General features: G+C 38.5%; 1 protein-coding gene across 1 annotated transcript in view; it reads right to left on the minus strand.

The window, feature by feature from the left end:
• Positions 1-2,100: 2,100 nt before the first annotated feature.
• The window catches only part of PIK3C3 (phosphatidylinositol 3-kinase catalytic subunit type 3), a 109,585-nt gene continuing 97,689 nt past the window's right edge, over positions 2,101-13,996 (minus strand). The window contains exons 23-25 of the mRNA XM_081149698.1: positions 13,387-13,477; positions 9,832-9,957; positions 2,101-2,449 (exon numbers count right to left, since the gene is read on the minus strand). Coding sequence (XP_081005824.1) covers positions 2,435-2,449; positions 9,832-9,957; positions 13,387-13,477 — 232 coding nt within the window. The 3' untranslated portion in view covers positions 2,101-2,434. The remainder of the gene's footprint in view (positions 2,450-9,831; positions 9,958-13,386; positions 13,478-13,996) is intronic.

Consider the following 13,996-nt stretch of genomic DNA (forward strand, 5'->3'; position numbering starts at 1 on the left):
GGCCTGATCCTATGTGTCACAGCTCACTATCCACAGCCAAACTCCTCTCGGCAAACCCAGAGCCAGTGCCCATCCTCTCCAACACCTGTCTTCCCTCCTAGAAAGCTATCATCCCTGTGATTCTTACCAAGTTTACTGAATACGTTTCTCATGATCAACCCTCCTTACTAGCTGTTTGCCCTTGTAGATTTCATATTAGTCCAAAAATTATTTATAGAGCTCTACTAACATGGTACTGTCTAGCCCTGGCCAGGTAGCTCAGCTGGCTGGAGCGCCATACCCATGTGCCAAGGTTACGGGTTCGATCCCCGGTCAGGCACATACAAGAATCAACCAATGAATGCACAAACAAGTGGAACAACAAGCCCATCTCTCTCTCTCTCTCTCTCACTCCCTCTCTTCTTCTCTCTCTAGTCAATAAATTTAAAAAATTATAACAAAATATGGTACTATCTATGCAAAGTGTTGTGGAATTTATAAGGATTAGTAAGATAATACAGTTTTGCCTTACAGTAATTCCAGCAGGGTTCAGCAAATTTTGGCCCGAGGGACAAGTCTGGCCACGCTATTTGTTTACATGCTTTTTTATTATAACAGCAAAATTGAGTTGTGATCAACATCAATGCTTTTCAAAGCTGAAAATATTGACCATCTTTCTTTACAGAGTCTGCCAACCTGTACAGGAGATGCAAGTATAACAAAAACGCCCACTTTACTAAATGCCAATTAAAAAGCTAAAACTAAAGAATTTCAAGAATTCAGAAGGTTGCAGAGGTCACTTTCGACAGGGTTGTTTTGAGAAAACGTTTTTGGAAGAGGTGCTAATAGCAATAGGACTAAAACAATGAGAACAGAGGTGGGCTAAAAGCTTCTAGGCAACAAAAAATGATGTATGTGAAGCAGGGAAAGGTGAGAGAGGATGGAGCTTGCCTGTTACGCTGGGCATAAACTCTCCTACAAAGATATGCCAAGGCCTTTCACCTTTACCATTTTCCGTTTTACAGAAATCACAGTCCATATGCCTCCTAGTTACACGCTTCCTTTCCAGCTTGCTAAAGAGACAAACTCACAGATAAGAATTTTGTAACAAATAAACACTACCATTAATGGCATTCTCTGAAACGCTGGCTGCCTTTGGTTAACCTTCTTAATCTTCTCTGTCATTTGATATTTAGTATTTATTTAGCACCAAGAGAATGAGACATTCTTTTCCTGCCAAAACCAAGTCACATGACTATGTACCACAGTCACTTGCGAGGATTATGTGTTGCTCTTCTCATTTGTGTCGATTCCTTTCCCAAAGTCGCCTGAGGCAAAAAGCTAGACGGATTACTGGGACTCCTAATCTTAAAAGACAAAAATGCATCTGGTTAAAACAGAGATGATGTATTACACCCACAGGTCCAGGGGAGCTATTTAAAAACTCAGTTTGCATCAAAAAATTTTTATTGCAAAAAGACAATTTACACTTACACGAACATGTAAAAATATCTTGGGCTCAATACTAAAAGCTGCTGCTGTATTACCTTCTGGCCAGTTATCCAGACATGGCTGTTTTTATATCCTGTTTTATGTATTTACAACTTAGAACTGTGAACTATAGTTTTCAAAAAACATCACCACCAGTATTTAGAAGAGAAAATAAATGTATTATTTAAAATAAGCTGTAAAAGAGCTACAACATGTAAATCTTTAAGTATTATAAATTAGGTAAAAACAAACAAATACGACCCTAGCTGGTTTGGTTCACTAGAGCGTTGCCTGCAGACTGAAGGGTCCCAGGTTCAATTTCAGTCAAGGGCACGTACCTGGGTTGCAGGCTCAATCCCCAGCCCTAGTCGGGGTGTGTGAGGGAGGCAACCAATCGATTATCTCTCTCACATCAATGTTTCTCTCTCTCTCCCTTCCACTTTCTCTAAAAAGCAATGGAAAAAATATCCTTGGGTGATGATTAAAAAACAAACAACAAAAACAAATACTGGAGGGGGAGAGAGGGATAGACAAAACAAAAAAAAACCCACCTTCTAAACTGAGACAATCCAAATTCATATAACCATTCTCCTGCTGTGAAGAGAGAACGGAAAAAAGGACATTCCAAACTCAAAGGCTACAATGTTTTACTATTTCAACATAAAATTCCTCCCAAACTCTCATATGTACATGAGCCTAGAATAAGCTTCTCACTTCCTAAATTATTAACAATGTGTACATTTGAAAATAAGTATATACAATATTTCAAAGCAAAACCTTCAAGACCATATTTAAGCAACTTGACATCCAAGGAACTGAGACACCATGAAACATTTAGGATTCGAGGTATCTTGAAGATTAAATGTCCTTTCTCCCTTGTTATTCTGAAGTCTTCATTATACACAGGTTGCTTCTAAGGTAGTTTTCTTACAGAGTCAAGCATGTTGATGGAACAAACCCAGTTTCATTTTCTCCAGTACTATAAAAATTAACACAAATAAAGAAACAAACAAAATAATTAGCTTCACTGTTCACAAAGAAAGATAAACAGTCTATAATTTTATAAAATGCTTACAGATGAACACATAATTTTTTTTTTACGGAAAAAAACACCTTAGTAACTTATTCCAGTCTTTAAAAAACAGTCCTCGCCCGGCCGGGCGTGGCTCAGTGGTTGAGCGTCGACCTAGGATCCAGGCGATCGGGGTTCGATTCCCGGTCAAGGCACATGCCCGGGTTGCAGGATCAACCAGTGACTCTCTCATCATTGATGTTTCTATCTCTCTCTCTCACTCTCCTTTCCTCTCTCTGAAATCAATAAAGATATATTTTAAACAAACAAAAAAACAGTCCTCTATTAAAAGAAGTTAAAGAATTACTTTATTGAATGCCATGAAGAGGATTCCAATGAACCACAAGATACAAGATTCCTGACACTTGGCTTAAAAATCAGTTTACATGAGAAAATATTTTAGAGAAGAAATATTCGCTGACTGTATGCTCAAAGTGACCCAATTATTATTACATGGCAGACAAATCCAGCTCTAGGAAGGCAGAAACCCCACTGAACTCTGCGGTGGCAGGTAATATTTTGAGGAGTGTGCTTAGTTCTTGGTGCAACATTTTTAGAGAGGTGGTGAAAACCTGTAGTTTATTCCACAGACCACTTCTACAACTACTTCACTGCACAACCACTTCATTCCAGAAAAGGTTTGGAAACAAATCAAAGGAAGTAGTCCTGAAGGAATAAGACAGGCCCAATCAAGAGTTATTTGGGGGCCAACACATGAACAGTGTTCAACATTAAAATATCCAGTAGAATGAAAGAAATCAGCATTTATAGCAGCTATCTTGTGCTGGGCACCCTTCCAGTCATCTTGTATGAGGCTTGTAAAGAAGTGTGGTGCTTATAAATTCTTTGGTTACTAGAGGGACTGGGGAGAGGGAAGGGATGGGGTGGAACGGGTCATTGGGGAGAAAAAGGGACATCTGTAATATTTTAAACAAAACAAAACAAAACAAAACAAAAAGAAGTGTGGTGCTGCCCTCTCTTCATTATTATCATCTCTAAATTCACTCAGTGAAATTGATGAAGGCTACCTACTACTTCTGAGGACTATTAAATGAAAAAACAGTTGCCAAGAGTTAATGGTTGTCTTTACTGTGTACGGATGCTATCAATCGCCCACGCTCTGGGTAAGGGCAACTCTAGTCATTCTGTCAGGGGAAGACACACTGAGTCACCCACACCTCATGTGCTCTCTTGTTCAATACCATTCGTGCTGGCATGACCTCACAGAGAATGAACTGAGAATGCTGTTTCTGTGTAACTTCACCTCATTACTACTCTGAGGGAAACATGAGGGGGAAAAACCTCACTAACAAATGTGTTTGCGTGTGCACATGCGTGTGGATGTGTAAAAATATGAAAGATGCCAACTGATTTTAATTTGATACAATTTAATGTAGCAATTCCAGAAAGAATATGGTAAGATTTGTTTTTAATGCTAATAAAAGGAATGTAATTTACAATTTAAGAACCTGTTTAAATGTTTTCTTAAAAGCAGTATCAGAGAAAATAAAAGTAAACTTCTCGAATGGTCCTTGGCACTTGTGTAAAACCACATACAGTTAACTGGTGCCTACTGTGTGGCAGGGATGATTCAGCTACTTAAGACAAAATGTTCATATATAGGAAGAATCATAACACACACATCCAAACATTAGGCAGATGGGTGTGGAACTCATCCTAGGAAAAGAGCAAAGGTGTACTGGCTGGTGGGGAGAAGAAAAGGGTTGTTGGGTATGAGGAGCTGTCACATGGACAGGTCATTAGAGCTAAGAAGAATCTTTGTGGTTGCTGGTGGAAGACAGAAGATGAATTGCAGGTTAAAGACAAATTATGAAGGGTCCTCACTGACATGTTAGGAAGTCTAAAAATCTTGAAACAATTAAAAACTGCCCAAGTGTATGTATGTTTGTGTGAGAGAAATGCTGCTATTGAATAGATGGTTCTAATATATTTCCTAAAAAAATTAGAGATAACTGTGTAGCAGAGCCAGTCCCAAATATTCAACTCCCAGTACATTTGAAGAATTTATATAAAAGGGTTTCATATAACACAGAGGGGCAGGAAAAAAAGCAGTATAACAATTAACCTTATTAAAAGCAATTATTGAAGCAAATAGGCAAATCTTACCACGGATTACATTTAAGTGTTTGAAACTTTCCTTAGAGAAGGAAATTAAATTTATACAGATGAAAAATGAACTGCAGGACATTTTAGCTGAAAATTATGGGACACTCTGCTGACTGTTGCTATTACAATTTTTAACTGATCTGAACACCTTACACATTTACAATGTAGCAAGTGCCTGTGTTATGTGTTTAAACATCATGGGTTTAGTGGGCTGTGTGAAGAGTGCTGACTATAGGGCAACAGGAGAGCACATGTGGGCCAATAAAATTCAAGACTGGTTTTTGGCCAACAGGCAAAATAAATGTTATCCCATATTTATCATATTTATCTCTGATTAACTGTTTTCAATGCCTCCTTTTTATATCATACTCTATGGGCTGTTTGCTCAAGTTTTTCTTTTGATGGTCAGAGGAAAGATTAAGGAAAGTTAAAAGATCATTTAAAAAATTTACAGGTAAATTAAAAAAACTAGCTCCTCACAATAAAATTTATTCATATCTAATAAAGCTTTGATGTAGAATGGGAAACACGAAGCTACTGTCTATTTCCACAATCCAGGGTTTGAATTTGAATCTGAACTGTCACCTATTAACCTTGAGACCTTGGGCAAGTTATTTAACCTATCAAGCCTCGGTTTCTCATCTGTAAAACGGGCCTGGAGATACACCTACTTTATAGGTGTGAGGATTCAGGGGGGTGATACTTTACATAACTCCTGGCACATTTAAGTGCTGAATACGCAGTTGTTATTACTGTTATTGCTGTTGCTCTGCTGCTGTTCTTATTCCTCCTGGGATAACTGGAATACGTGAGGAATAGGTCGAGACACAGAATGATACCAGTTTCGCATGACATGCTGGTGTTACGCTATTTACTTAAGCCACTGGCCTGGGAACGATGTCTCTGTTCTTCCACAGAATTCAATATGCTTTGTTTTGTTCAATGAAATATTTTACGGGGCTGCTCTTTATTCCTAGTGGTAAAATAAGGTCCACATATAACATAAACTCAGAAATGATGCTCTGTTCTCTTCTCCTTTGGGCATCTTTTGTGTCTATGCCTTTTCAAAGCAGATGAGAGAGTAGTGCACTTACAGCACAAACATCCCACACAGGGCTTAGGTCAGCACATAAAGGTAAAACAGGGATATAAACAAACAAAATTACAAGGAAAGCTCTTCAAAAGGCAACATATTAGAGACAGTCATCTCCCAAAAAGTCAAAAACAGGAAGCTTTCCCCCTAGCACGGTGCTGACGCAAAAACAACAAAACACCCATTTCCTCGAGCAGAACAGGGCAGATAGCGCACTTGGAGGCCATGCTGTACAGAAACAGAGAGAACCTGCGGTGCTGGAGTCCCATTAAGCAGGTGAGATGCCATGTCATGGGAGGCACGTGGGATCCGAAACTCTTCTATGGGGGAGTGCCTCTCACACTTAGAGGACATACGGTCTTCACGGGAAATGTCAGGCAGAATAACACACCATTTTCCTTCTTCCATTGTGTTTTTTTAAAATTAAAATCCCCTCAAATACATGTAAACTGCCTTCCTTTGGAGAAACGTGCCCGCTGCCTGGACCCAGGGTCTTCCTCCTTGAACACCACAGGGCTCAGCAAGCACGCTTGCCAAATGGAAAGCAGTCATGCGCTCTTAGTACCCTGAGCAGGAATTCAGGTAAACTTTCTGAACCCAATCTGTTCTTATATTTTTACATTCAGTCTGCAAAAAATACATCTCTGACCCCAGTTAGCCTACCAAGATTCATTCAGTTAGATTTAATGTGTATCAAGACTGCTGGGAATCATACCCCATTCTCCAACCTCTACCATCAATCAGTGAGGACAGAGACAAGCAAAAAAGGAAACAGGGAAGAAATGGGCTGCGGTGTGACAGTCCTTGTTTTTGAGCTGTCAGTGACCCCAACTAAGTGATCTCTACCCTTCTATGCAGGAAAGCCCACCAGAGGTGATTTCAGCAGGGAGAAAAGTTCTGATGACGTCATTTCAAAGACTGCACCCCAAATAAAAGTGTTTTTCAATGGAAAATTTGTAACACTAATAGGGTGTGGCTAGGCAGCAAATACTGCAGTGTTTAATCTCTACCCTTCTCAGGGAATGGCATGATGGAAGAGAATAAAATAAACTTCAGCATGTCACATAATAGATGGATCTGGCAATTTTTAAGTCTTCTTTTAGAATATCAGTTCTTTTGTGCTAAAACAACTATAACTTTTGTTAACATTTGCATCAGCCTTCTTCCATTTTAAAAAACTATGTTCTATAATTCATAGTAATTTACAGGAAGGCGCTAAAATTAACCTAAATCCATTAGCAATATGCATCCTTAAAATAAATGCTGAGTGACAAAAGATGTTGATCACCAGAATTTGTGTGTGCATGTGACTTTTTAGTATCAATACTTAGAAAATATATGTAAAAATGTGAGTTTCAAAAAGAACATAAACTTCAGAGATTAGTTAAGAACCAGGTACTTCTGTAACTTTATAATTTAACCAGACTTATGTGAAGCTAAGCCCTTATTTAGTATCTCTTGTTTCCTTCAATGCCTAATCAAGTTCCAGTGAAATTTAACATCCTTAGGTTACTCTTATTTTGATAATGCTTCAGTGGCACAATAGTTTGGGCACAGGGGACATATTTAAGGAAACCTGAAAAATAACACGAGCATTTTCAAGCTCATTTCAAGAATAAAGAACATGGGATTCTGGTATGAAGACCTGAATCTGGTAAGCTAGGAAACAATTTTTATGTGGTTTAGTCTTCTCATCTATAAAAGGGGGTAATGCTAAAACTCATTTAGATGGTTATAGTAAGAATTATATGATATTAAAAAATGGGGAAGCACAATATGAAGCACAAAGTTCAAATAAATAAAGGCTACTGCCTCAGATACTTTTACAAAATGGAGCGCTGAGATATCTAAAAAAAGTTGACTACATAAATATCCACACTGCATCAAACCTCCACTTTTACCAGTCTAGAATGACAGTGGTCCTTCAGTTTCTGAAAGCATCCAGGTATTTGCTCTTAAACTCTTATTCATGTGTTGTTATTGCCCTGTTTTTCTACACTATTTTGTTATCAAGGATAGATCCTAGTCCAAAAGAATTTGTAACGACAGAGGCTGAAGTAATTTTAAATAATTGTTCAAAATTTCTATATCTTATTTATTTTACTAAACAACTAGAAAACAGGAATCTAAGAAACAGACATAATGCTTCTTTCCAAGACATATAATTATCTATTAGTTAATGGTTATAAAATGATCTTTCCAATGTCTAACTTAAGAGTGTGCCCATCTCATGCTTTCGCTATGAACAGAAAAGGTACATGGAAAAATTCTTAGTTCTGAACAAGTTCATAATTTAACCATTGGAACAGGGGGAATTTCCTTTAGTCTGTGTGGTAGTCGATATTAGCTTTATATATGGAAAGTAATTAACTTTTGTACATCTCTGACATTAAATTTAATTTTTACCTCTGTATCAATCACTTGATAGATGTGGAAACTGGGGTCCAGAGGTCCCTTTTTTATCAGGCTCTTCCTCTCCTCTATTTTTAATACAAAGAATGAAGCAAAATAGTCCTACTAGTCTTAGATCCAGCTAGCAAAGCAAAACACACACCTTATGCAAATTGATAAGAGAATTTCAAAACTAGACCACTATTAATTTTACGGAACCTGAAAGCTCAGACCTGAAGCTGCAGCACATTAGATGAGTGGCAGTTAAGTCTTTAAAGATGACACTAATCCCTCTCCTCCCTACACAGGCACCTTCTCCTCCCATCAAGAGGTGGAATCTATTTCTTCTCCCTGTGAATCTGGCCTGGTCATGTGGCTTGTTTTAAGAGGCCTTCTACTTCTTTCTTGGTCTCTTGGGGAAGCAGGTGCCATGCAGTAGGCCAGCAGCTGGGGCTAGAGTACTGTATGGTTGGATGATCGCTACCCAGGAAAAGATCAAATGTCACAATTCGAAGTACAGTTTCTATGGAATGTGTGTAACTTTCGCACCATCATGAAGTTGAAAAATCTTCAGTCCAGCCTTCATAAGCCGAAGACCTTCTGTAGCTTAAAATGTTAGCAGCAGAAAATGATAGAAAAGGATAATTAAAGAAATGATTAAAGACCCAAACAGGCTTGAAGACATACTGGGTACTGGGTGAGGGAGAAGTCCAAGCAGACAGGCTCTGAGCCTGGGAAATTAATCAAAGTATTATTAACTGTGTGAAAAAGTCAGGAAAGAGTTCACAAGGAGAGGCGTGTGAAGGTGTGGGAGAGAAAAGAGGCCCAATTTTTCTGTGTGCTAATCATTTTCAGAACCATCATTATGAAATTCATAATTAAAGCAGGTTTTAAATCTAAGGTCTGCCATCATTAGCTAGTGCGAAAAGGTCTTCCCTCAGTCAGTCATTTGTATGAAAGATGCTATATGGACAGACCTTTTCAGTGTGTGGTATGCTCTGCTTTCTTAGTCTCAAAATCCACTCCTAGAACTTCCCCATTCACAAAACCTAACAAGTGTTTTATTTATTTTATTTTATTTTTATTTTAAAAAAATATGTCTTTATTGATTTCAGAGAGAGGGAGGGAGAGGGGAGAGAGAGAGAGAGAAAAACATCAATGATGAGAGAGAGAGTCATTAATCGGCTGCTTCCTGTGTGCTCCCCACCAGGAATCGAGCTCGCTACCCGGGCATGTGCCCTGATCGGGAATGCAACCGCGATCTCCTGGATCATAGGTTGATGCTCAACCACTGAGCTACACTGGCCTGCCCCTAATAAGTGTTTTAAAGTCTCACTTTCCAAGGCCTTTATCAAATCCAAAGTCATTCTCAAGAAGGGTTTATAATGACCACCGAATACAAAGGACAAAGACACTGATGTTGACACTCCATAGTTTATCATACAATTTTACATTCCAAGAAAATTTAGGTGGAATGTTTTAGAGTTAAGTATGCATGAAACATGTTCATATCAGCTGGCTGGTGAGATGTCAAAAAGGCTAAACAAAACAAACCCAAAAAACAAAACAAAACAAACCCAGAAGAGACATCAGTGGGCTTGAGGAGTGTGGCTCTCTGAGGACTCTGGAGTAGCACATGGAGAAGCTGATGCGAACGCCCTACCCTCAGGGAACTCACCTGGGCAAACTTGTGAATCTGTTCCACCACTGCAGCGAACAAGGCGTGGACACTCTCGTCAATCAGACTCTGCATGTAGTGCACGGCCTCCTCATCGGACAGGTCTAGGCGGAATTTATCCTGAACCTAAAAGGTCACAGTCTATTAGTATTTAGTATAAAGAAAAATAGACATATTGTGAAGAGACAGACTTAAACTAATAAAGACATTACAAAAATTATGAGCTACTTCTATGCCAAATAATTCGTAACTTGTAAGTTTTGAATACTGTTCAAGTGTGGAAGTTTATTGTTTTTGCTATATGCTCTTTATAAAAATTTTAAAAATTTATGGATTAACCTTAGAGAGAGAAGGAAGAGGAAGGGAGGGGGAGAGAGAAACATGGATCTGTGGTTCCCTTATTTATGCATTCACTGGTTGATTCTTGCATGTGCCCTGACCAGGGATCAAACCCACAACCTTGGCCTATCAGGACAATGCTCTAACCAACTGAGCTACCTGGCCAGGATGCTTTATGTTCTTTATGTGACTCGATCCTTGTTGGTGGCAAACATTTTTTAGAAAAAGAAATAGAAAATACGATACTGTTCAGCCCTATAGACTTAAAAGTAGATTAAAAAACTGTTCTTTTGCCCAGCTGGGCGTGTCAGTGGTTGAGCGTCGACCTGGGATCCAGGCGATCGGGGTTTGGTTCCCGGTCAGGGCACATGCCCGGGTTGTGGGCTCGATCAATGACTCTCTCATCATTGATCTTTCTATCTCTCTCTCTCCCTCTCCTTTCCTCTCTCTGAAATCCATAAAGATATATTTAAAAAAATAAAAAAATAAAAAAAATAAAAAAAAATAAAAAACTGTTCTTTTAATGCAAAGGCGTGCTTTATTCTCTTGCATTTCAAATCTAGAACTACTACGTTTTAAACCGTGATATTTATGAACACTCTCCTTTACTGTTTCCCTGTAATTCACTGTGAAATGGATACAGCATGGTGAGGCTATATTGATACCCTCCCTCACCTTCACTGCCTAGACAAGAACAGGAACTATGTCAATCACTGGCAAAATAAACTAACCTACATCTTCTAAAATGCTCCTTTCCTATACCAGTTCCCAGTACATCTTCAAAGAACTACTTCAATTGGTCTATAACTTTCAAAGACAGAGAAATTTTTAAAATTCATTTAAAGTTACAGCTGATTCTCAGTAACAGTAAATACTAGAAAAATATGTAGACATATATGTGACAATGGTTACCTAAAATATAAAAGCCAGGTACTGAATGACTACTTTGTGCAAAGCACTGCAAGACTGCACTCGGCTCCCAGATGGCTCTGAGGCAGAGAACATCTCCATCTGTAAGATGCAGAAACTGAGGTACGCAGAATTTATGAAGCCAACCCAGCGGCCCTTAACTGATAACGGGCTTGTACTTCCAGACAACCTTACACCACTGCATCTAACCATTCCACTCTACTCCTTTTTCTTCCAGCATAACTTCCCAACATTATTTTGAGTTATTGTCAAGTTTATGAGGCAACTGATTACATCACATTCTTGATAAAACAACAGAAAACAAAGAAACCTTTTCTGAAATACCCTTTTGGGGGAAACTATAGTGAAGTACCTTTATTCAGGGTTCACTTAACTGAAACTAGAATACTCAGCTTGGGAGCACTAGTCTGAAGAAAAATGACTAATGAACATACTTTATTTTTCTTCACAAAATGATTTGCTTCATATTTTGAAAAATAGTGCCATAAAGATGGCTGGTAACAAAGGGCACTGTCATTAATAAAATCATGACTTTCTAAAAGAGAAACTGAGATGGAACACAAGATCTAATAAGAACAAGAACAACCTAACTTAATTGGCAGAAGAAATTGGAAGACTCGGTTTGACAAATACTGTTAGAACTTTCATAAATGGTTTCTGAACACGAGTGAAGCCAGGGAAAAGTGACATATGACAGAGATAAATGGGTTTAAAATAAACAGCAAAACAGACCCTAAGAACAGCAATACCAAGAAAAAAACAAAACAACTTCTGAAATCAGGGGCAGCCATCAATTACAGCTAGGGAAATTTTCATCAACCAATTTGTATTTCTTGATGAATAAGTTTTAGTCAATAAAATAATAAAATAAATGAAAAAATAAGCTAGGCCAAAATCTAGTGTGGTAAGTAGTCTATTTCCTACGAGCACGTAAAGGTGATTACTGGATAAAATAATAAATGAAATTCTAATAAGATCATAATTTTCTAAAATGGCTAAATAAAATATTTAGATTAAAAGCCCTCTCCTTGTTTGCCAAAAACTTATAAAATTAGGTAAAAAAGGATTAGCCCCATTCACGTTTGCAACAGTCTGAATATCTGTGCCTCCCCCAAATCCATGTTGAAATATGAATGCCCAGTGTGATGGCATTAGGAAGTAGAGCCTTTGGAGGGTATTTAGGTCATGAGGATGAATCCCTCATGAATGCGATTAGTGTTCTTATGAAACAGACACCACAGCGCTCCCTAGATCCTTCCACCACGCAAAGCTAATAAGAGGCCTTTGACCTCAAAAGGCCCCTCGCTTGACCACAATGGCCACCCTGATCCCAGATTTCCAGCCTGCAGAACCTTAAGAAAAAATTTCTGTTGTTTATAAGCCACCTAGTCTCCGATATTTTGTTCTAGAAGCCTGAATGGACTAAAGATAATGCTCAATCCACAAGGGTATCTTTCTAATAATGTACAGAACCAGTTATGTCAGAACTCAGAGCTTTTAGTGCCAATTACTGAATTCAACCACCAGAGAAATTCCATCCCTGGCACTGCTATTGCCCTTTAGCAATTTTATATACTCTACAAGGTAAAGATCATCTTACGTTATTTTTGGGTAAATAAAGTGTTTTACATACACTCCCCTCCCTCCCTCTCAATGAATCAAGTCAGAAGTTAATTTGGACAAAAAAAAATCTTCAAATCCACTACACCCCCTCCCATTTCCTGCTGAAACTCATGGTCAGATAGTTCTGAAAAACTGTTCACCTATGTGACAGCTTTCCTTTGTTCTTCTCTTTGCAGGATGAGTGAAAAAGCAGGTCTCTACTCTCCTGATACAGTAAGGAACCACTGTAACCATGGGTATGGATGGGAAGGATAAAGAATGGCTGTTTTCTCCTATATGCTATTAGAGCATTTTCTTTCTGATCCTTAGCATGCGTGGCCTGGGAGCCCCAGGAATCAGGTACTCTATTAGGAATATTAAAAAAGAGCTAAACTTTTCAGGACAAAAAGTAAGGGCCGTGGTAGAAAGTTTTCTCTCTAAATAGAGTGACCTATTCTTATGACTGCGGGTATGAACAGGGAAGGGGACTGAGCTGGCTGCAGAGGACTTGGGAGCCCGTTGTATTCTGCAATATGAAAAAAATTATATGCAAGGTCTCCTTCTTAATTTGTGTTACTTAAGAATCTAGGGGCTGAGACAACAAGGGGAAATGGGTTGTTAAAACCGTAATATCTCTCCTGAATGAAAAGTAGACTGCAATGTTCAATGATGTAAAAAAATTACCTTTTTCACAGTTTTATCTGGTTCCAGAGCAATATCTGGAATGTTTGCATCCACCATCAAGGAAAACAAGTTCAAAATCAGATTAGAATACCTAAAAGAGAATGGGGGGGGAAATAGCAATGCATTAGAATTCTGCAGTGCTAATATCCAGAACATTCCTAGAAATAATGGTACCTGGATCTTTATAATTATTACTGTTACTCAGAAGGAAAACAGAATATAAGACTATTCACCAGCTGTCTCAATGAAAAGCAAGCCTCGAAAAAATGTCTTATTCTGGGCTCTAGACATAATACCATTTCTAGGTCCCACACTATGGAACAAACTTTTGGAATAACCATCTAATGACTTTTTCCCCCCATTTTTAGGGAGTATCTTCTTTTTGATGGGGTCTAAAGAGAATCCACTTTATACCTAATTAGCATTTCATTAAGCAGTGAAGATCAGCCTTTGCTAAATGATAAGAGTCTGCCAATTTAAGACCACCTCAGTGTCATGGGCCAATGAATGACAGGGAAATACTGCCATCCCACTAATCATTCAGGAGTATCCTCCAGGGACACTAATCACAATTTTTAGGGCCACAGTGACTGGGCTAAATAAAAACAAT

This window comes from Miniopterus schreibersii, assembly GCF_964146895.1.
Source record: "Miniopterus schreibersii genome assembly, chromosome: 10".
In the NCBI taxonomy this organism is placed as follows: Eukaryota; Metazoa; Chordata; class Mammalia; order Chiroptera; family Miniopteridae; genus Miniopterus; species Miniopterus schreibersii.